Source organism: Sturnira hondurensis, unplaced genomic scaffold (assembly GCF_014824575.4).
Source record: "Sturnira hondurensis isolate 20B ecotype Veracruz unplaced genomic scaffold, ASM1482457v3 Scaffold0003693, whole genome shotgun sequence".
NCBI classification, from domain to species: Eukaryota; Metazoa; Chordata; class Mammalia; order Chiroptera; family Phyllostomidae; genus Sturnira; species Sturnira hondurensis.
In genome coordinates, this window is record NW_028076324.1 from 4,683,939 (window position 1) to 4,708,341 (window position 24,403).

Sequence of the window (24,403 nt, forward strand, 5' to 3'; positions counted from 1 at the left end):
AGTCTCCTTCTACCCGCTTTGCCCTCTTCCACCTCCCCTCAGCCACCCTTCCCTCTGGCAATCACCATACTGTAGTCTGTGCCCCTTTTTTTCTTTGCTTAATCCCATCACCTTTTCACCCAGCTGCCAACCCCCAATCCTTCTGACAGCTGTCAATCTGTTCTCTGAATCTGTGAGTCTGTTCCTACTTTGTTAGTTTATTTTGTTCATTAGATTCCACATATCAGTGAGATCATACAGTGTTTGCCTTTCTCTGACTGGCTTATTTCACTTAGCATTAATACTGTCCAGGTCCATCCACGCTATCACAAAGGGTAAGATTCTCTTCTTTTGTATAGCTGAGTTCTATTCCATTGTGTAAATGTACCACAGCTTTTCATCCACTCATCTACTGACAGGCACTTGGGCTGCTTCCAAATCTTGGCTATTGTAAATAATGCTGCAAGGAACATCAGGGTGCATGTACTCTCCTGAATTAGTATTTCTGGTTTCTTCAGCTATATTCCCATTAGTGGAATCACTGGGTCATTAGGCATTCCCATTTTTAATTTTTTGAGCAAACTCCATATTGTTTCTCACAATTGCTGCACCAATCTGCATTCCCACCAACAGTGAACTAGGGCTCCCTTTTCTCCACATCCTCACCAGCACCTGTTGTTTGTTGATTTATTGATGATAGCCATTCTTATAAGTATGAGGCGATATCTCATTGCAGTTTTAATTTGCATTTTCTGATGATTAGTGACACTGAAGATCTTTTCATATGTCTATTGGCCATCTGTACGTCCTTTATAGAGAAGCGGCCATTCAGGTCCTTTGCGCGTTTTTTTAATCGGATTATTTGCTTTCTTGGTGTTGAGTTGTACAAGTTTTTTATAAGATGGAAATTAACCATTTATCAGATGTATCACTGGGGAATATGTTCTTCCTTTCTTTTTTCATGAAAAAATGAAAAAAACTTTTCATGACTGCTTTTTCATTTTGTTGATGGGTTCTTTCACTGTGCAAAAAGCTTTTTCATTTAATATAGTCCCATTTGTTTATTTTTTTTGTTCCCCTTGCCCAAGGAGATATACTAGAAAAAAATATTGCTATAAAAATGCCTGACACTTTACTGTCTATGTTTTCTTCCAGGATTTTTATGGTTTCATGAGTTACCTCTAAGTCTTCAATCTGTTTTGAGTTTACTCTAGGAGGCGGTCTAGTTTCATTTTTTTGCATTAAAGTAGCAGGATACAAAATTGATATTCAGAAATCAGTGGCATTTTTATACATCAATAATGAACTATCAGAAACAGAAACTAAGAAAACAGTCCCATTTACCATTGCAACAAAAATAATAATAATAAGGCCCCTAGGAATAAATTTAACCATGGAATAAAAGACCTGTATTCAGAAAATTGTAAGTTACTAAAAAAAGGAATTGAGGAAGACACAAATAAGTGGGAGCATATACCAACTTCATGGATAGGAAGAATGAACTTTATTATAATGTCCACACTACCCAACACAATCTCTACATTCCTATTAAAATACCAATGACATATCTCACAGAACTAGAACACATATTCCAAAAATTTATATGGAATCACAAAAGACCCTGAATAATGTTGAGAGAAAAAAAGAACAAAATTGTAAGTATTGTGTTACCTAATAGCAAACTGTTATACAAGCCCATAGTAATCAAAACAGCATGGTACTGGCATTAAAACAGGCCTATAAATCAATGGAATGAAAGACAGCCCAGAAATAAACCCATGCTTTTATGGTCAATTCATATTTGACTAAAGATACAATAACATACAAAGGGGCAATAAAAATCTATCCAATAAATAGTGTTGGATCAACTGGACAGATACCTATGGCTGTTCTTTACTAATAACCCGCTACTACGCAATAATCAAGCACAGGCCTCTATAAGAGCACTCAACACTTTTTTTCCTCATGCACTTCTTTGAATGTGTTTCTCTCCTAAAGGGCAACGGTATATATTAATCATCTCAGTAGCCCTAGTGCTTATCAGAAAACCAAATACATATACAGAAATACCCTGTCATGTTGCTTTTCCATTTTAGAATAACTCCACACTTCAATCACTCAGCCCACTACAAACCACTCCCAAGTGTAGGACTTAATCACCAGTTCCCTGAAGTTGCAGTGGAGAGCACACTAACCACATGGCCTTCATACTGCCTCCTCTTAATGCTAAGGAAAGTGATCCAATGAAGACTGAAACAACAGGCTCCTGCAGTGTCTTGTCATCCTCTTGTTCATCAAAAATCTTTTTCCTTCAATAGACACCCATTCACATGTTATTATAAAGACATGCATTTAATGGAAATTACACAGAAATATTAAAACATACTAGAAAGAATATCCAAGATAATGGATATCCACAGAGTTAATAGCTGTGACTCACTATCATGCTCTTAGAGAGAGCTTGTGTAGATCCAAGCTATGAATTACAAGGAAGGAGAGCAATAGCCTACATAGATGTCCGAGACCTAAAAGACACATTCCAGGTCCCCCACATTCACAAGGGATCCCAGAGGTCTTCAGAATAGGGGGGGTTCTCCTCAAGGGTCTCTAGAACCTGCCTTACTGAATACTGATATCCTTCTGGAGGGGGCCAAGCCAGCCTGGCTGAGCCAGGAAAGGAGCGTTGCTTCTGATACTTCTGACATGAATGACTTCTCCCCAAAGAGCCCCTACATCCCAGATATTCAAGCATACGCCCAGAGACCCGCTCGTACACTGAGGGAAGGGAAGGAGTATTGAATAAGAGTTTCACAGAAGAGGTCACAGAGGAGCTGGGTTTAAAGAATCTGTAGAAGTTTCCCAGCTAGTGACAATAAGGGAGGCAGTCTAAGCGGAGGAGAGAGAAGGTACAAAGACACAGAAGTAGGGAAAAGCACAGAACTGGGGGACAGGGCAAAAAGATCAAGCACAGGGCATGGGAGGAGCAGGAGGTGGTAAGGATACCAAGCTGATTTCGGTCAGGCTGTACAGAACTTTGAGGACTGGGCTGAAGAGTCTGGAATTCATAGTGGGAACAATGGCCAGTCACTGAAGGTCTCTAAAAAGATTAGACATAAACAGGCCTATAGTTTTTCCTCAGTGAGATTATAAGTCAGTTGGTGTAAAGATGGGTCTTCTAGGATTATTTACGTCATCCAGAGCCCTTTACACAGGGTTGGAACCATGATTTGCACAGTTTCGTTGCCCCTTGGCATCCCCCGTAGTTCACTACACGTAGTTAACCCACAGTCAATGTCTGATGAATAAACAAATAAAGAGGCCCTCATTATAAAGTCCCTCCTATAATCAGGGATGTACACCAGTGACTGATTATACCTCCGAGGCCATACAGGCACTGGAGTAAAAACCACTCCAACGCAGGAGCGAGCGGACAGAGCAAACTACAGCTAATGCTCAGGACCTGCCAATGAGCATCAGCCCAGGGGGACAGTTAAAACCCAGGGGAAATCAAATAACCAGAAGCCTGCACTAAAATCCAGTAAGCACCTTTGATTCGGTGTCTGTACCTTTCCTGAGTAGTAGAAATTAAACATCTCTTTAGAGCGATAAAGTGTTTTGTATGTCTTTATGTTCAACCACTGGCATCATCTGTGTTAACTCAGGCAACAAAGTAGGACCCCAGGATTTTTTCTTGATCACTCAGAGACCCATTCATGACTGAAACTACTGTTAGTAAGGTTAGGTTTCCTCTGACAACATTTCTAACTGGTTCCTCAGAGAAAAGAGAGTTCCCATTACTGAGAATTAAAATATCGTTCTACTAGCGCCTACCATCCAAGAGCCTGAAATGCCGCTGCTTGCTCTTGAGGGAACTGGGCGAGCACATGTGTTGATTACACTCCACTTCAGCACTACCAAACCACTGCCTAGTCACACACACAGACCCTCTATTGGATTCATAAAAGACATGACCCCCACAATTAACATCCATTCTAATACCCAGGATATAGACACTTACATCTACAGAAAGCCAGTCTCTGTCTCCATTCCCAAAGGGAAAGCCATGCGTTCACACTTACGCAGGACAGCGCAGCCACGCTCCCCTTGCCGTGCATGTCACACCCAGCCAGAGTCCCGGGAAAGAGCGCCAGGCAGACCCAGTCCAAGGGAAAGCTCTGGATTTTCCAGACCACCTTTGGTGCCCATCCAAGGCACTCTCTCCTCTCTTCTCAGCAGTCTTCTTCTCAAATGCCAAGTGCGCTCTCCCTCTTCCCTCCTCCCTCCTCCCTCCTCCCTCTTCCCTCTTCCCTCTCTCCTCTCTCCCTGTCCAGAGAGCCCTCCTCACTCGAGACTTACCCATCCTGTGTCCCATCCTTTGCCACTGGCTCTTTCCTTGAAAACTGAGTTAGGAAATCAATCCCAAACAAAGTAGGAACTCCTCATTAGAATGCTTTATGAGGTCCTATAGAGAAACCCATGCTCTCACAGAGGATTCTTAATGCCTGGAAGGCATAAGGCAAAGAAATAATTGTCGAAGGTAGAATTTCAGGCATCATGCAGCCGGAATTATTTTGGGCAAGGGCTGAGATTCAGCACCCCTCCAAGTATTCCACGAGGCAAACCAACTATTTTGCCAATATCCAACCAAGCTCTGTCTCTCACATACAATCAAATAAAAGTTAATCTTTTTTAAACTCTGTGTTGGCTAGTTCCACCTTAGCAGACCTTGCTCTAGGCCCCCGAAGCATCCTGGGTTTATCACAATGACGTGTTTATAACGTGTTATCTATTTTGCCCCCAGCATCCTATAGGGACTGCATCTTTGAACTCTGTGCCCTATGGCCTAGCACCATACTCAGTGCACAGCAAGTGCCCAGTAACTTCTTATCAAATGGATACATTTTTATGCAATAAGGGAAATCAATGAATTATGATTTGGTGCATTAGTTCTAAAATCTAACTTGGGACTTAATGCCATTAGTTGTAAGCATGGTTCCTTCCTTTTTGGCACTCAGCTTTAAGCTGCAGTCTGTGAGAGCAGAGAGAGAGGCTACTACTTCAGCAGCGCCAGCTCTCGACAGCGGGGCCGGCCATGAACTGACACCTCCCTCCCCTCCAGTCCCCACAGGTTACAGGTTAGTACATGTGCCGTGTCTATGGACCCTGAAGCTACTCTGGTCCTACTGTCCCCATCACAGCCCAGCTTTTTTCTTTTTTTCAAACTAAATGTCTTCGTTGTTTTAAAAATTGGCATAGTTTGTATTTTTGTGTATTTTTGCTTATTAATTAAATCATTAGAGAGCCACTGAGTATCAGCTCTCCACCGTTCTCACTGTTCTAAATGCTGGGGAAGCAGTGGAGACTAAGACAAAGTTCTTGTCCCCACGGGACTAGTTCCGATTTTTCAAATTCCTCGTGCAAATCTGTGCGGCCTTCTTAACCATGAAATTGAACTTCTCGTCTACCCAAGAACTGAATAATCAAATACAACTCATGTTATCAATCTTTTAGAAAACTCAAGTAATGTTTCTAACTACTCGTATCGAATTAAATCTGATTTGTCACTTTATTCATTTCATAGGGCTCTGGTAACAATTTACCACAAATTTGGTGGCCTAAAAACAGAAATTTATTCTCTGAAGTCCAGAAGTTCAAGACCAAGGTGCCAGGAGGGCCATGGTCCCCCTGAAAGCTCTAGGAATGAAGCCTTATTTTGCCACTTTCTCGCTTCTGGTTGCTTCTGGTGGTCCTTGATACTCCTGTTTGTAGCTGTATCACTCCAGCCTCTGCCTCCACATACACGTGACCTTCACTTGTCTGGGTGTCTTTGTGTGGTCTATCTTCCCTGCGTGTCTGTCTTTGCATGGCTCCTCCCGTGTGTCTCTGTATCTCCGATCCAACCATCTCACAAAATCTCACCCCCATGTGACTGCCAAAGCCTCCCTTCCACACTGGATATAATTCTACTCATCATTTCAGATCCAATTCCAATGTCAGTGTAATTACAGAACAGAATTGGTCGCTCCCACCTCTGTGTTTGGGTAACCCTGTGCTCACAGTGATTCTCATAGGACTTCTCATATTGTGTCATAATTACTGACATTTCTCTGCAGCTAGGTTTGGAATTCCCTGATGGCAGACTGTGTCTAATTAAATTTCTTTTCTTTTTTAATATCCTTACTATACATAACCCTGGTACTTAGCAAAATGCCTGACACGTAGTAATAGCTCAATAATACGTTTCCGCGCACCCTGCAGCAGCTGTCCTTCGCCGTTTGGAGGGATATGGTACACACACACGTGTAACACGTGTTTTATCTGTGCCCCCACTACTTTGAGGACAGAAATCTGAATGTTTTTGCTCTCAGCTGTGTCTTCAGCCCGCATCGGGCATGCGGCCACTACTCCAAAACTATCTGTTGAATGAATACTGTTTCAGGTAAACTAAATAGGGCTGAATCTACAACAAGCAACTATTTGAGAAACAAAAGTATTGATCGAAGCAGCTTCAGGACATAACCTGCTACCAGAGAGTTCAGAGATCCTTCTGCCAGAGCCACCCAAGTGTGACAAGGACCCATTACGAGGCTGTGGTTGAAGAGAGGGTGCCACTCTCGTGGCCTAACAGCATTCCAACAACACTGGCCCCGATGTGGAACAAAAGCTTCTGCCTCCTTCATTCACTTAACAAACATATACTGAGTGCCCACTGCGTGCCAGTTACCTCTAGCGAGAGTGAGCGTTTCCACATGAAGACATTTCCAACCCCAATGGCATACTCTTCCCCTTAGAAATAAGGTCTGATGTGTCAATGCTATGTTTTGAGAAAATCTCCCCAAAGCCTGCCTGACAGTCCCTGCCTGTGATGATTCCACTTGCTGCAGGCAAAGAGATGAACAAACCAAGACTGGAGCTGACCTGGGGATCTCTTATACATACTTGGAGAACCGAGCATCCTACTGTTTTGGCTTTTCCAAAGTATTTAGCGGGAGACAAGGTTAAGCGGTCCTGTGCGAGAAAACCTGCAGTGGCGTAACTCTGCAGTGAGGGCAGGGGCCACGGGGAGGCGCAATGATCCACGTTCACAGGCCACATAAGCATTCCAGATGGCCCCATATTTGTCATTCGGCACCCCATTTGACATCCTTCGCCACCCATTCACACGCCGCAATCACACGGCCGTGTAGTGGGTACCAAGGAATGACTGCAGCCAGATCCACACAGTGAAAGTGAACCCATCACCGTCCAGAAACGTTCCGCCTGCCCCTGGATACAAGAGCAACCCTGCTGTCCTGCTGGGAAAATAAGATGCTGCGTTTAGTCAAGTCAAGGGAAAAGGAAGCTGTCAGAATTGCTTGACCTCTAACTGGGACAGCGATGGTCTGGCTTTCCTTGGACTTGTCAGACTGCACCATATAAATGTCGCTCTCCTCCCCGCAGGCCACTCCATAATCAAGAGGCAGTTAAACTGGGGCAGGTTAGAGGACAGGTACGGAACTAAATCATGTCACATATAAATGCTTGAATGCAGAAGGCACATTTTTCAAATGTGGGAAAGGGTGCCACATGTTGGAATTAGATTTTGCTCGGTATGACCCCAAAAGGCAAAAGGAGGCTCAGCAGATGAAAATAATAGGAAGAAAGACCACAGCATCACAGCTCAATAGAATAACTTGCCAAAGATAGCACGGGCCAGCCAGCCTGTGAAAAAGTGAGCTCTCTATTGTGCAAACCAAGACAGTGACTCACACAGATTCTGCAAAGGAGTCCAGGGATCGGAGAAGTGATTTCGCTGGATAATATTTAAGTTATATCCCCAAATACGAGAGCCCATTTTTTAAAAAGTGCAGAACATGCCTAAAGGGACTCTTCAAATGCACTCATCAGACAAAAACTTAAGTAACAAGTAATGGCTCTTGTTATATATTTTTCCCCAACTAAACTACTCATCCTACTTCCAGCCAGCAGTGAAATTGACTTGTTACAACCTCTTGGCTCCAGACACCCCCTGATATAACTTTTAGTGTGAAAATAAAATGGGAGAGAAGCTGAAGATCAAGCCACAAATCTGGACAATCTACATCCTTGAAAAAATTATCCAGAAATAATTAAAAATTGAGTAAAAATAAAATAAAAGAGTAAAATGAAACAGAGACAGGGGAAACCTGCTTCTATCAGAATCTGAACATTATAAATACATATACAGGATGGGGCAAAAGTAGGTTTGTTACAGATTGGAGGGGGGAGAGAGGAGCCCGAGTCAAGAGGCTCCCTCCCCACCTTGGTTCTTGTCTCACTCAGGAGAGAATAATTCAAGCGAGAGACAAAACACATATAGTGGAAATGAGATAGCAAGTTTATTTATGAAACACATAGGAACACAAGGCTGCAAGCATCGCACCCAGCTGGTCTAAATGTCCCATATGTAGTGGAAATAAAGTTGTAAGTTTGTCAGTAAGTTTGTTCTATACACTTGAGCCGAGGCTAAAAGTGGACACTGAGCTAATCTAAGTATGCTAACTACTGGGGTTCAGGGGTTATAGACCTTAGTCAGTTTCTAAGGTTCTCCCTCCTTCTCCCTCTTCTAAATCTTGGGAATAATGGACAGCTACAAAGGCTTTCCTTCTCAATTAGCAAAGGCTCTTTGTCTTAGTGAAATTGTTACAGAGGCCCCCTCCCCCAGCACAGGCCCTCCTCTTTCTCCTGTGCAATTCCTGCCTGTGATGTGTAGAATGCCCACAATCTCAGCAAGATTGTTACAGAAGCCCCCCCCCCCCGCCCCCGCCTCTCAGCACCTCAAGGACTCTCCCCTCCTTCTGTGCTGTCTTGTTTGCAATGTTCCGGGCACCTGGCAATCTTATCAAACCGAGCTCAGGATGCCAACTTCATTGGTGAAACATGTCTTCCTTGTGCTTCTCGCCTCCTGTACGAAGTTCTTTCTTAGATTGTAATGGCAAGGGCCCTGAATTTATTTCCCCAACTCATTCCTAGTTGTTACCTAAGAGATTTATAGTTGTGAGTATGCAAAACACAGTTTATTCTTACATTATTTTTTATTAATTACTGTATTTTTCCCATACAACTGTAAGCCTACTTTTGCCCCACCCTGTATAATGAAATAGGCCAAATCTTGCTTGTTTCAAATCCAGCTTCAAATAGTTATTAATTAAATAATTTTGATGGGGCTAGAGGGAACAAAGTAAGGCCCAGATGTGGCGTGGGCCTCATTAAAGCAACATCATGACACCGGACAGGAGCTCAGGGAGTGTCTGTGGAATGAATGGATCCCCCAATGAAGCAATCAGGCTTGGCCTTGAGTCAGAGAGCCAGGAACTAACTGAAATCTAGGATCTTGGGAACAAGAGATGATACACCCTACAAAGGGCAAACTCGGTAAGTAAAACATACCTATGTATATGCTGAAGTCAGAAATTGTGGCACCCTATTTTTCACTGCTAGTGATGTTAAAACCCAGAGCTAAGAAAGGTCACGTTCAGACTGGTTCTGGACTGTGTGCTACCGTCTGATCACTATCCTGGACAAGTCAACTGTCAATGTCAAATGAGCTTCATGGAATTGATGATTTCAGCTCCTCATTAAAATTCTCCAAGCCCTGGCTGGTGTAGCTCAGTGGATTGAGCGCGGGCCTGCGAACCACACGATCGCAGTTCGATTCCCAGTCAGGGCACATGCCTGGGTTGCAGGCCAGTTCCCAGCAGGGGCCAGTTCCCAGCAGGGGATGCATGAGAAGCAACCATACATTGATGTTTCTCTCCCTCTCTCCTTCCCTTCCCCTCTAAAGATAAATAAATAAAATATTTAAAAAAAAATTCTCCATAATATGCTCTGAACTACTACCAGAGACAAACTTTTTCTTCAAAACTAGGGTAGTTCCAATATGTGTCAGTTCAAATGCAAAAAATACATCATAAGAAAAAAGAAAGCATTTATATATTTTAGCACTGAAAATATTAATTTAAATAACATTAAAATTAAGTGCTAGGGAGAAAAGGGTTAAAATGGATATATCATTTGATGTCAAATGTGGCTCCTTTGCCAAAGTATTTATATTAAAGGCACACTCTATAAGCACTTTATCTCCTGGTCTTAATTTGTGTTTTGCTATGCTCAACAATTTTAATGCCAAGAGGAAGAAACTGAAGTGAGAAAGGGAATGTACTGGAGAGTTTATCTAATTGAACTGAAAAAATTAAAACCCCTCTCCATCTGTTCAGTACACCTGCCGATGGAGCAGTACCACAGGTAGGGAGAAAACCCATCAGAGGCCAGTTATAAATAGAATTTTATTTCATCTGCTAAAAGCTTGGCAGCCGAGGTGGGAGGGCTGCCCGCACTGGCAGCCAGGCAAAAGCTCTGAGCTGCTTTCTTGTTTAGGTGAAAGAAGTGAGGAGACAGAAACCGAAAAAAAAAGAAAAAATGAAGTAAATTTCCCAGCACCTCATTTGACGACCAACCAACAGTCATTAAGGTTTGTTTAGAACGGGTCAAGCATCTCTGAGAAGTGCTGGGGAGACACACAGGTCAATCACGCCCCCTCGTGAGGATCGTGCGGAAGTCTGATGGGACGCAGACATGTCCACCCATCACTTCTGGGGCAAAGCTTCTATGTCCCAGCTTCCTTTGTGGCATTGATAAAATGAAATCAAGAGCACCGATGCCACACCATATCTTTCAGAGGATGAGGTCAATGGAAATCCTAAATGTACCAAAACCGTAATTCAGAAAAAAATGAATTCATGGGCGAGAGAAACCAGCAGGCCCACCTCAAACACCAGCACAAGTGCCATTCATGGCAAGAGGTATTCGGGCCCTTCCCGAGCCGCCGGGAACCCCTCCTCACGTCCCTTCGGCCTGTGCAGCGGCACTCACACCGAGAGTCACTGCAGCCCAGCAGCGGCAGCAAAGCTGAACAAACCAACAGCAAGGGGAGTGACAAAAGAAACTTGCCCTTTGAGTACAAATGAAACCGATGGACGCCTCAAGAAAGCCTTGCTGTGAATACTCGGATCAGGTACTTAAGAGCAAAATGTCAGAGATTCTATTTCCTAACAGTACCCTTGAGAATGGGGGTGGAGAAGGAAGAAAAGGAGTATGTTCCTTTCAGTGGGGGAAGTGTAGGGCAAGGGAGAACTTCCAATGCCCTTCAAGAACATTAAGGATATTATCAAGAAGATAATGACCAGCTTTTCCGTCGCCACCAAGGACAACAAGAGAAATAGGACTGAACTGTGGCGAGGGAAAACTGGGTTAAACACAAGAAGAATTTCCTGACAGCAAAGGTTATTAACCACCGAAAGGGGAAACTAGAGGCGATTAGGGATGTTCTCTGGGGGCACTTTAAAGAGCAGAATAGCTTGGCAGCTATTGGGGGCAATTCAGGTGCAGTTCGGCCGGCCCCTCTGGCCTCCCTCGTCACTCTAACTCACCCCCTGGTCCGGACAAGGCGCATTCACCACAGTAAACTGCTGTCACCCTCTGCGCAATAATGAGCTCTCTGAAGGAGAATAAGCATTTAAAAAATGGCAAAAGCTCTCTTGAAAGTAAAATTCGTTTTTCTTTATTTAAACTGCATTTTAGGGTTTTGTGGTTTTCTTTTTTTTTTCCTAACACTTACACTCAGAAATAGCCAAACAAAGCTCATTTCCACTGATCTGTTTATTCCAAAGCTTTAAAAGGAATCCAGGTAGAAGATTAAGTGTGGAGAATGTTACGAGTCAGAGACACAGTAAATAATTCATCATGTACTTCGTTGCTAGGTACTATTCAGCATAGAAGCAGAGAGTCTAGAATCTGCTTCATTCTCAGTAAGCTAAGAAAGGAGATTCCCACTGCTTAGGCTACAAAGAGGCAAACTAAATGTCTAAGATTCTATAATTCTAGAGTTTTTGTTTATCTTATGGTTCTATGCTTGGTATTGTATTTCTAAAATAGAGTACTGGAACTATTAGGGCAAACACTTTGTAAAGTATATGACTGCCTAGCCACTATGCTGTAACTAATACAAAATATATTAAATGTAAACTGTAATTGAAAAATAACTTTAAAAAAAACAGAACAATCAAGACTGATTTCAAAGAAAATACTTGAAGATTTCTATAAGTAGATGAAGAATCTCCTATATAAAATCTCCACATAAAAATCTGTACTATTTAGCCCTAGTGATTTGACTAATACTAAATGTAGTAGGAAAATAAATATTTCAAACTTAAATAAAAATCAGCGGAGTCTCACATCCCAAGAGGTCCATATTATCTAAATACATCATGCTTATTCTCCCTCTGTGTTGAAGACGGAAAGGAAGCTTGTTAAACCAGGACCCTCTTCCCCTGGCATACCCATCATTACACAGCGTTGCACTTACTCGTTCGTGGTCTTTCCTCACCACTACAATGCAAGTCCCACGAAGGCGAGTGGTGTTTGTGTTTTGTCCATCACTGCACCCTCATCACGTAGCTCTCATACACCCTCAGATATTTTTTAAAATTATGGGCTGATTGCTTGGATGAATTAATGAATGGATGGCAGAGGATTTACCTAAGTACACAGTGCCAGCTCGCTCTTCTCCCACTGACCCCATCACACAGTGAACAAATGCCAAATAAGGGGACGAACAGGGATTTAGAGGAAGAAGACTTGATTTTAGCGCTAGTGTTATCACTAACTAGTCCAGGTACTTCACCTCTCTGAGCCTCGATTTTCTCACCTGAAATGTGTGTGTGCGTGTGTGTTCGTGTACATGAGAGAAAGAGAGATACAGTAACTTACTTAACAGAAAACAGTGTGTAATTAAATAAATGACAGTCATATTTTCACATGTTCTTTATTAAAGTTTTCCATAGCATTTTTTAAGATTTATTTATTTATTTATCTTTAGAGAAAAGGAGAGAAGGAGAGAAATATCAATGTATGGTTGCCTCTTGTGAGTCCCCTGCTGGGAACTGGCCTGCAACCCAGGCATGTGCCCTGACTGGGAATCGAACCTCGATCGTGTGGTTCACAGGCCCGCCCTCAATCCACTGAGCTACACCAGCCAGGGCTACCATAGCATTTTTAAACAGTGGAGGAGTGGTACAGAGAGAGTAACTGGTGCCAAATGCTGATTCCAGGGAAGAATTCAGTAACTGGAAGAAGAAAGACTTATCAAGCTCAGCCTATGAGAAGACATCTAGCTGGTTTCCTTCTGAGCAGTTGGGAAGTTCATTCACTGCACTAGAGAGCGAGGAGGTATAACAAGACAAACGTGCATTGAGCAAAGCACGGGGCTGCTGCCCTTAAGAGGGGCAGGTCTGCGAAATCCAGACCAGGAGGTTTGCCCTACAGGTTTGGATTTGCAAGTCCAGTCTTCCATGGGTTATGAGTTTCCACCTGAAGCTTTACCCGTGGTTACGACAAACTGTCATCCCGCAGGCAGCAGTGCCTGGCACCGTGAAGAGAGCATAGGGTCGCACTCAGACTTTACAACAGATACACAAGCATAACAATTAACGCAGTCACACACAAATAGTAGGTAGCTGGGAAAGGAGAGGGAGGGCTGCACGTACACTATCCAGCATCCGCCACAGTCCTCCTCGTTTCTGTAATCTTCCATGTTCTTTTGTTTTGCAAAGTGATTTGGGAGATTAGGTGGGTTTTGTTTGGGCTGGACAGCTGAGAAAAGTTGGTGAATAAGTGCTACTTGATTGCACAACAAAAGATACACAAGGAGCCTCAGCCACAACTCCATTCCACTTGCCCCAACAGTTTGAAGTTCTCAATTAAGTTATTTTGTTAGCAAGACGACTGGGTAGGGAAAGGAGAAAGTGCCCACTGCATTGAGATTATTCACTGTATAGAAATCACCGTAATCAGATCAACAGAACAGTCTAAGGGCCTAAGAATTCTTATTCGGTCACGCTGCTGACACAATGGGAATGCGCCCGTGTTACTGGTGTGCTGTGCACCCGGCTCTGCGAATGACAAAACAGACTTGGCACAAGTCATTAAGTCGATAATTGGTGCTCAGGAACTAAAAATCTAACAAAGCTTTCCAAAAGTCTGTATGGAAAATAAGAAACTTAATCCTCTAGGATATTAATTAAGGGGGGGGGGGAATTCTGGTATGAGGAAATATTAGCCCCACTAGTCCTCTCTGCCACAACCAAAAAAATGAATTATAAGTATTGTCACTAAAATCTTTGAAAATAAAAACTGAAAGCATTCCAATTTTACAAACTACACCACAGTTTATTTCAAAGGTTAATGAAAAAAAAAACAAACCAAAGATTGAGAAAATACTTTCAATCCATATAATAAAGGACTGGTATATAAAATATACTGTAAATTAATAAGAATAAGACAAAGCAAAAGAAAAATAAGTGAAGAAAAATGTGTATATGAATAGACAATGTACAGAAAAGGAAATCAAAGTTGTCAATAGAAAAAGATGCCAGATCTTACTAAGTAAGCAGGTGCACAAATAAAAGTAATAGCAAAATAAATATCTGTTGTCCACCAGATTTATGAAATTTTTCTAAGTCTAACACTACCCAGTATTGTGGAAGATGCAGAAGATGTCAGGATATGAGAACTTGGATGAGAACTTTACCACCCTAGTGCAGGAATGGAGACAGGTGCAGATGCTTTGAAGAATACTTGGGCATTGTTGAGTACGGCTGACCCAGGTGGCACCTCAGAAATTGACCATTTCTAGGTAATCCCTCTAGAGATCACAATATATGTGTGGAAGGCATCTAGGCTGGCCATCGCAGCAGGGGCAGCACCGGGCAGAAACCTAACTGTCCGCCCACAGAAGAACAGATGCACTAAAACCACCTCCTCTGTAGCATTAGACCCACCTGTGGTTGATGGAGAAAACGGAAACCTGGCACAGGCAGGCCTTTACCTCCTTTTAAAAATAAAATTTCAAAGCTAGTAAAATAGAAAATGCAATCTTATTTCTTCACCTAAAATCTTTTCTTCAAGGGGCCAATGGTAAACCCACACTAACCTTAGGGGAGCTGGTGATTAGAGAAGGTTCAGTCCCGAATTTGAGAACCTGACTCTCATTAAGTAAGTTGTTAGACACAAGTAGCACCAACAGTATATGTGTAAAGAACACACAGATCGGGAACTTTCCAGGTTATTTTACCAACTACAAAACTAAAAATAACGGTGTTGCCTAAAAGGAACCTGAACTTCGCTCCCACCCCAGGCTGCACATAAAGGCGGAGGAGGAGCTTGGGCTTCCACCCCACCTTACAGTGACAAGGGAGTGCTCCCATTTTCCCTGCGGGCAGATGTCAGAGGAGGGCTGTTAAAACAGAAGATTTAAATGAGACCCAATCTTGTAACATAATTACCAAAATGTCCAGGATATAATCAAAATCGCTTGTCATGACAAGGACAAGGAAAATCTCAACTTGAACAAGAAAAGGCAATTGGCTAATGCCAATACCAGGATGCACAGATGTTGGAATTATCTGACAAGGGTTTTTAAAACATTCATCATAAAAATGTTTCAATAAGCAATTATGAACACATATGAAACAAGTGAAAAAAATAGAAAGTATCAGCAAAAAAGTAGCAGATAAAATGTGATAGCTGAAATTAAAACTCATTAGCTGAGAAGACAGAGGAAGGAATCACTGAGCCTGAAGATAGGAACAACAGAAATTACCCAGTCTGAACAATAAAAATTTTTTTTTTAATGATCAGTGTCAAGAACATGTAGGACTATACAAAAAGATCTATCATTCACGTCATCCAAGTTCTGGAAGGAAAGGAGAAGTCAGGCAGGCCTTTAAAAGTACTAAAAGAAATTATGGCTGAAAACTTTGCAAATTTGGCAAAGGATATAAACTTACATACTCAAGAAGCTGACTAAACCCCAGAATAAGTCCAAAAAAATCCACACCAAGATGTATCATAAACTCTGAAAACTAAAGCAAAGATTCTGAAAGCGCTGGGAGAGAAACATCTGACCCAGAAGAAAAAAACAGTTGGAATAAGCTTTCTCATAAGAAACCACAGAGGCAGAAGGGAGTGGCACAACATTTTTCAAATGCTTTTAAAAAGGAACTGTCAGCCCACAATTCTATATCCAGCAAAAATATCCTTCAGGAAAAAAGGAAAATCAACACACTGTCAGATGAAGGAAAACTTAGAGGCTTGTGGCCAATAGACCTACCCTAAAAGAACGACAAAAGAAAGTTCTCCAAACCAGAAACAGGAAGAATGCTAAGAAACCACTTAGTGTTAAAAATAGACTACGACTATTCCATTACACAATCCATAAATACTACTTCATGAGTGACTAGTTTATTGCCCTGATTAACATGAAAAACTCCATTGTGTAAAATAACCTAGCGATAATAAATGTGCTGTTTAGGTTATTTCCACAAAAAGGCAGACCGAACAAACTTTCATCAAGTCTATGATCTCGCATTTATTATACCATTATCTAGGCTGGAAAGTACAGAATTTCAGCTTATAAGAAGTTTTTCAAAAATGTAACCAGCTATGAATGCTAACACCGCCTATTAACCCAGCAACCCTACTACTGGGTATATGCCCTGTGCTCCGAGCAGCTTTATCCACAACAGTCAAAAGGGGAAACAACCCAACTCCCCACAGAGACACAGGGGCAAAAAAAATGGGAAAGATACATGCAGGGAATATTATTCAGCCTTAAAAAGGAAGGACGTTCTGATGCACGCTACAACGTGGACGAACCTCGAGGGCATGATTCGGAGCACAGGAGGCACACAGCGCCGTCAGACTCACAGAGGCAGAAAGCAGAACTGCAGCTGCCAAGACTAGGAGAAGAGGGGATGGGAAGTTGTTTAGTGGGTCGAGTTTCAGTTGTGCAAGGTGAAAGGATTTCTGTGGCTGGATGATAGTGACAGACACACAATATAAATATATGTCCTTAGTGATATTGAGCTATACACTTATAAATGGTTAAAATGGGAACCATTTTAAATGTATTTCTGCCACAATTATTTTAATTTTTAATTTAAAAAATAACAATATCTACCATTTATTGAGTACTTACTAGGTACCAGGCACTATGCTAAGAGCTTTGTATGTATTTTCTTATTTCTTCTCCCCAGAGCCTTTGAGAAGATGATCTCTGTTTTACACATGAGGAGACGGGGATTATGCACTTGGCCAAGTTCAGTCAGTTAAAACTGAAGTCAAAATTCAGACTGAGGTAGGTGAAACTCTGCATCCCATTCTCTGTACCCACTGATGGTAAGGGATGATTTGTTTCAAAAGCACTAGAATAGAGCACTCCTGAGTCTCTGAGAACAATCCAATTGAGTTTTCAAGTAAGGGAAAATAACTTACAGAGACTGGTGGGAAAAGATACAGATGGCACTGACATGTGAGATGAAAAGATGTCATCACTACAGAGGGACTAGTTCTTCCAGCACTAAAACTCTAATACCAAAATGTTGTCCACACACCTCAGGCGTATTCTCATTACAGAGCATCAAGATTCTTAACTATAAAACAGAAAATTGTAATACTTACCACATTGCGGATACAGAACACAAACAGGTAACTTTTTTTCCTTTTCTACACTTGCTTTAGAGAAATAAAATGATCTTAGCACAACCAGTGGCCAAACGAAGACATGCCCTACAGCAGTGATATTAGCCACAGTCTGTTGGGTTTCAGAATAAACTCCTGACTTCTGTATTCTCCGCACCTTTTCTTTCACTTGACCACAACTACACACTCACCTCTCCCCGTTTCACCACATTCTCTGGAACTCTCCGGAGAACTTCTCCTAACCCCACCTGAACCCATGGTCACATACTGGAATGCTGCTCCTCCCCTTCCCCGCGCCCTCTGACCTTCCATTGCTTCTATTCCAGTTCCAAACTAGACTCAGCCCCTGCCCAGTCTCTCCAGGGCCATCACTCACACCCATGGTGACTTTAGACTTTCCTCTAGCAGACCAAGGCACAGGGCTTGAGGAAGCAACTGGAGACTTAATTTAAGCCCCACATGTCCTTGGTACCCAATAGTACACAATGGTCCTGACTCTGGCCCTCCCTCTCCTGGTTCTCGAAACACCCATGGAGAAAGACTTAGACAGATGCTGGTCATGTGAACTGGCCCCAGAAACCCAGAAACACTCAGTGCTGGCTGCTTCTGACACACCAGTGTAACCCCAAGATCCCACACTTCTCTGCACTCTTAGTGAAGTTATTGATTGGACAGTACTCTCACCTCTCCACAGTTTTCCTTAACATCTCTCTCTCTTTTCCTCTCTCTCCCTCCCCTGTTTCCCCACCCCGCCCCCTAAATCCCCTCAGCATTCTTCCCATGCTCATAAGAAAGACTTTGACCTTGCTAGACAATCCACTGGTCTGCTCCCTGCTTAGACCACACCACCAAGCACTAAGATACAGCTCTGGGATCCTTTGGGGATCCTTTGGGAAATGCAAGACCATAGGGGGCCAGCTGTGGGAGGAATGGGTCATTGTCATGGCCATTGTAGTCCTTATTTTTTATCATCCCCAATAGCCGGCTGGAGGGATTCTAATTTGGTCACAAAGAAAGTGGCCCTAGTCTGTGCCCTATCTAAACCGATCACCAGCAAAAAGATTCGAGATAAAAGCAAGCATGATGCTCTTTGTCAACCATGAGGGGAAAAGTTCTCTTGATCAAATGAGACCCAAGAAGAGAACAGCTGGTTCACAACTTGGTTTATCCCTTCAAGGAACCTTTATAGGGTGGCCATTATGTTCCAGTTCCTATGCTGGGCACTGTTGTTAGGATTAAGTGAGGTAACAGGTAAACTGAAATGTATCAGTTATTCTTATCCTTTCTCCTGCCACCTCCAATTGTCCTCTGAGTTCCTTACGGGCTGAAATTATATCTTCATACCCCCTACCTACATCCAGCACAGTGCCTAGCACAGAGCGGCCTGCTCTGGGAACATCTGCTGAATTGCTTCAGCGGTCTATTCCTACGGCTGAAACATTTCTCAGCTATGACACGACAGGCCTGGGCCCCACAACAGCTTCCAGGCTCGCCTCCCTGGCTCATGTGACTTTCATTGCCTCTTCAGAATCTGAATGTATACATTCTTTTTATATTAAAGAATAAGCACATGGAGTAAACAAGTTAAATGTTCATTTACATCTAGGCTCATCTGTATTACGCCTGTAACTCTTGTGTTAGGAAAAAAGCTAAATGAAACAAAACATTGGAGATTACCAAAAGTGAACTGATTGGTTCATTTAAAATACACTTCCCCTAGCAAACTTACTTTCTAAGGGCCATGCTGCCTCACTGGCATGGGATTGGCCTCTTCTTCTTTTTTCTCACAAAGGAAAACAAAGGAAAGAAAAAAAATTCCTCATAAACAGGCCTTTTGTTCTCACATTGTGGCATATCTCCGAAGGGTCAACGACACCAACCTTGACATACGTCAAATCTAGAATGTGAGCAGTGGTTCAGTCTTCCCTGTTAAATTTCTTCCTCACACCAAGAATTTTTCATTTCACAGGTCAGAAGACTTCAACAACTGAAGCTTTTTAAAAATGCAGCAACCCAAATAATGGTTAAACAAAATTTTATAGGTGTATGGGCTACAACTAATGCCTTATTTGTTATAACACTCGGTAATGCGTACGCTGTGCAGTAAAAGTTAACATACTTTAACCTACCGAAATAAATATTATTGCAATAGTGCTCTTTCCTATCTAGGCTTTTATTCATCTACCTGAAATCTTATTCCCTCTGCCGTCCATGTACGTGGCTTTCCTCCCTGTTACACAAAATAACTCTGTCAATAAAATACCAGCACACTCAAACGGGGCCGCAATAAACAGTCGTTTAAATGAATAAGTGAGTGAATAATTATAAAATGCTAGGCTAAGGCCTCCTGGGAGGTTTGCATTAGTTTATAGAATTATGTGCTTGTAGGTTCAGGTATGTAGGTCTAAATGGGACTTAATAATAGGTATCAAGTAGCAGTTAAATAGTAATTCATTTCTGTCTTAATCATTTTACTTCAAAATATTATATAATTCAAACTGCAATGAATATACACTGAGATAGAGTTCATTTACAATCATACCACCTAGTAGTTACATACTCGAAAATAAGACTTGGAATATTAAAACTAACATGAAAATAATTAATGACCTAAATGTCAACGTGTTTGAAAAGTAAAAAGTTTAAAAGTAAAGAAAAATGCATTCTGTTAAGTCTAAATGTATGTGTTTGAAAATGGAATGAACACAACTTCTTACACATACCTCTGAAAAAGCGTTGCACGACGGAGTGTCTGTTACACCCACTTGATGAGGGTCTTACCATAGGACTTTTTTCATTTCAAGATATGTGACACATAGGCCAGAGAGAATACATTGGTAAGAAACTTTATTGGGTGTTACAGCCGATATTTATTATCAAACCTTAGGTCTGATAAACACTACAAAATGTAGCTTCACCAGTATCAAAATACGTATTATTTCTAAAGGTTTGTTCTGACATCTGTTTTTAAATTCACTTATTTTTTATTACACTATCAGAAAATAATGAGANAAGTCTAAAAGTAAAGAAAAATGCATTCTGTTAAGTCTAAATGTATGTGTTTGAAAATGGAATGAACACAACTTCTTACACATACCTCTGAAAAAGCGTTGCACAACGGAGTGTCTGTTACACCCACTTGATGAGGGTCTTACCATGGGACTTTTTTCATTTCAAGATATGTGACACATAGGCCAGAGAGAATACATTGGTAAGAAACTTTATTGGGTGTTACAGCCAATATTTATTATCAAACCTTAGGTCTGATAAACACTACAAAATGTAGCTTCACCAGTATCAAAATACGTATTATTTCTAAAGGTTTGTTCTGACATCTGTTTTTAAATTCACTTATTTTTTATTACACTATCAGAAAATAATGAGACATAAAATAGCCTGAATATGTAAAAAAATATGTTTACTCTTACTGAATTCGCTGCAAAGAAGTTAGGCAATAAGCTAGCAAATAATTTTCACTCTAAGGGCAAATGGTTCTAAATAAACTAAAGAAGCTGCATGTTTAGCAAACCTGTTTAAGAAGTAAATTAAATATAAATCGGTAATAAGACCGTCAGTATTAAAATGTAGGTGTAATTTAATTTACTAATTGAACTTTCTTGTTTGCGTCCCATACTGCTGGTGTTTAGTATAGGCACAAACGGTCCTGTGATCAGCTCAAAAAGGAAGACAGTAGCCACACACCCACCTCCTTCCCCGTGCCCATCAGCATGCCTTTTATGTCTTGGCGTCCATTTTAGGAGGACCAACGAGGTGGTGTACACAGAAGCTTATAGAACAAAGGGCGTCGTTTTGGCAGCAAATGACCATTAAGTGACTTCGTTTTATGAAAGATCAAAATGTTGATTAGTAAAAAAGTTGAAGGAAATACTTGAGATGAACTGCGCAAATACCTTTCCAGATATTTTTAATTGTATTTGTATATTAAATGCCACTCTCAAAATTGCTGATATGCCATTATAATCCTATAAAAAACATTTCAAAAATGGATTACTTAAAGCACGCTACAATATAAAGCTATAAACACAAACAAATTGTGAAAGAATTAATTACTCCACAATTGCACACTCGAAACAAAGGCACAGATCCTGGAGCAGTCTTTTCTATTGCCCAGAATGATCAGCACTTAAGTGAATGGATACGATCTTCCTCTATCTCTTAGTGTAGAAAATAAAATAAAAATATACTATCACAGGAAATCATAACCTACCACAACTCAAACTCTCTTCCCTAGAAACAGAGGACTTGTGACAATGAGGGTGGCCCACAAAAACAAACAAACAAACAAACACACAACGTGTCTTACAACAAACCTGTCCTGGAATAATGCTGATTTTTAAGAGGACAGCTATTACAGTCCGACCATAACCAGGCCTAACAGGAAATATTATTGTTAAGAAATTAGATATAAAGTGCAAATGTAAATAAAATACTGGGTAATATTGAAAAGAAAATCGATGACCTTTCTAGATTTTCCTTCTACTGAAAACATTTTGAAAGAGCCAAGCTAGAGTAATCGTTTAATTATACAATCTAATCAACTAAAAATAATAGAATTTTTCTCCAAATACTTCAAAGACAGCTTATTCTTTCTTAGCCCAAAGATTTAAATGTCTATTCCCTACCATTCCCAGCCATTTCTGCCAACATCATAAAAATTACCTTTTATCATTTCCTTCTCACAATGAGAATTCCCTAATCGCACACATCTTTTAGACATAGACACCTCCCCACCCACCTCCCCACCCACCTCCAAAAACTGGTTCGGAGCAAAGACACACACACACAAATAATGACCAAGCTCACATTTCTCGTTTGCCCTTCAAGCGAAGTCGAGTGTCTTCAGCGTGCCTTTCTGGTCTTCGGTGTTGTCACTCATTGCGGGGGGATGTAGTTTAGGATAGCATGAAGCAGCAGAAATAAAAGCTGTTGCTTTAAGAAAACGTTTTCTTAAACACATGGATAAAACAACTTTTACTCTAACTTCCTGGCTGGGTTGCATAAAATCTTAGAAAGGCTCCTTGAAAAGTGAATGTCTTACAAATGGGAAAAAAGTAAATAAAATCTAAAAACTTACGTTCTGAACACATTCCGAAGGATGTCTGATTTGATTTGAAAGCAGGTTTGTATTGATGAACAAACTTTATTTTGTAGAAAATTAATATTCTCTCTAATTAGAAATTTGCCTTGCCATCTTCTCTATTAATCCTGTCTCTCATGGTATAATCATACATGCAAAAAATCAAGTACAGTATTTCCCAAATGCATGGACACTGTGGAAGCTTCATTTTGAAAAAGGCTTTTATTTCCCTTAATACTGGTGACCAAACGTCATTGAATGTACCAACACTTTCAAATAGCCCAAGAGACTTAAAAAGCCTTCTAAGTTTGAAAACCAAAAAGTTCTGAGTTTTTCTGTACCCCAGGACGGTTTTCTTTCCTGAAGCTCAAGCCGAGAAAGCAGACAAAAGAAGCTGATTTGACTGAGCTGTGCCAAGTCTTGCCTTTTTTTCTTTCCTCAGCTCTCCCTCTGCCTCTCTCTCTCCCTCTCTCTCTCTCTTTCTCTCTCACTCTTTGCTCCCAGTATGGCAACCTTCCGAGCAGTCTTGGCGGAGGTCCAGCCTGTGCCAGTCTGTCTGAATTCTTGTCTCCAAAAGATGTCCTTTGCGGATCAATTAATACATTTGAAAACAGGAAACTGTGGTACGGTAGCGAAATCCTGGCACCAACAGCATCGACTTCTGCCAAATCACCTTACAGATTTCATGGTATCCTACCTTTCATAATCATTACTAACATGTTCGCGGAGCAATAATGGGCTGCTAGAAGCCATTCACTGTTCGGCAATAAGGAATCTGTTCCCTAGAAATGTCCATATGCGACATACACACAACCTGCAGTAAATCAAAATTCTCCTCTGAGGAGTATGTAACTTTAATAAGCACCACATACTGTATTTCTTTTTATAAGCCTTGCTTTCTCTTGCCCTGGTGCAAAGAATCATGGGAGAAGAGAAAAAGAGGCATACAGAATAAAATTAAAACTCCATACCCAAATAAGTAATGCTTTACTCTGTGGGAAAAGAACACAGTTCTGATTGATCAGCAATTCCTATTATTGAGGGAACTCTGATTTATAAACCCAACCTATCCAAAATTTTACTGGAGGTAAAGGGGGAAAAGAATTCTTCTCAAGACATAAATATCAATTAAGAGGAAAAGAAAACACAGGGTAGACTTAATAAAATTAAGTCTATTTTAATATTTTGAACCTCAATTTTCAACATAGTCATTTTACTAAATTCATACTAGTACAGTCTAATAAATATAAATAAATACTGTTTATTTTTATTTGTAGCATGTGCATCTTTTGAAGCACAATAGCCGATCTGTGCTTCTGTCCTTTGCAGATCAATTAATACATTTGAAAACGGGAAACCGAGGACAGTAGGCAAATCCTGGCACAAATAGCATCAACTTCTGCCAAATCATTTTCAGCCATTCCATTTAAGAAATCACGTTTACCTTCAATGCTTGAAAATGCAGAATAGCCATACTCTATAATCATCATTGTTTCATAAAAAGAACCCAGAATAGTAGGGTCTAGTCTTTGGCCCTGTCTTTCTACAGTATGTAACCTCATGGTCTCAAATTGCTCAATCGATATATTCTTCAGTTTGCTTACCTATCAAATATAAAGACAAGTAACTGCCTCCTCTGCGCTCCAAAAACACTCTGTCTATACTCAGTATACCTTCATTCCATTGAATGGTAGTTAGTTGAGTTTGTGTCCTCTACCAACCAAATGTGTCATCCTCACAGGTAGAACCATCTGTCACTTACCTAAGAAA

General features: G+C 41.1%; 1 protein-coding gene across 2 annotated transcripts in view; it reads right to left on the minus strand.

The window, feature by feature from the left end:
* Window positions 1–24,403, minus strand: part of MSRA (methionine sulfoxide reductase A) — a 336,906-nt gene that overhangs the window by 284,752 nt on the left and 27,751 nt on the right. Inside the window, exon 1 of one of the 2 annotated variants that reach the window (XM_037042192.1) lies at window positions 22,631–22,658. The exons of the other annotated variant lie outside the window; for it this stretch is intronic. Coding sequence (XP_036898087.1) covers window positions 22,631–22,643 — 13 coding nt within the window. The 5' untranslated portion in view covers window positions 22,644–22,658. Of the gene's footprint in view, window positions 1–22,630; window positions 22,659–24,403 lie in introns of those variants that run through there. 2 annotated transcript variants of the gene reach the window in all.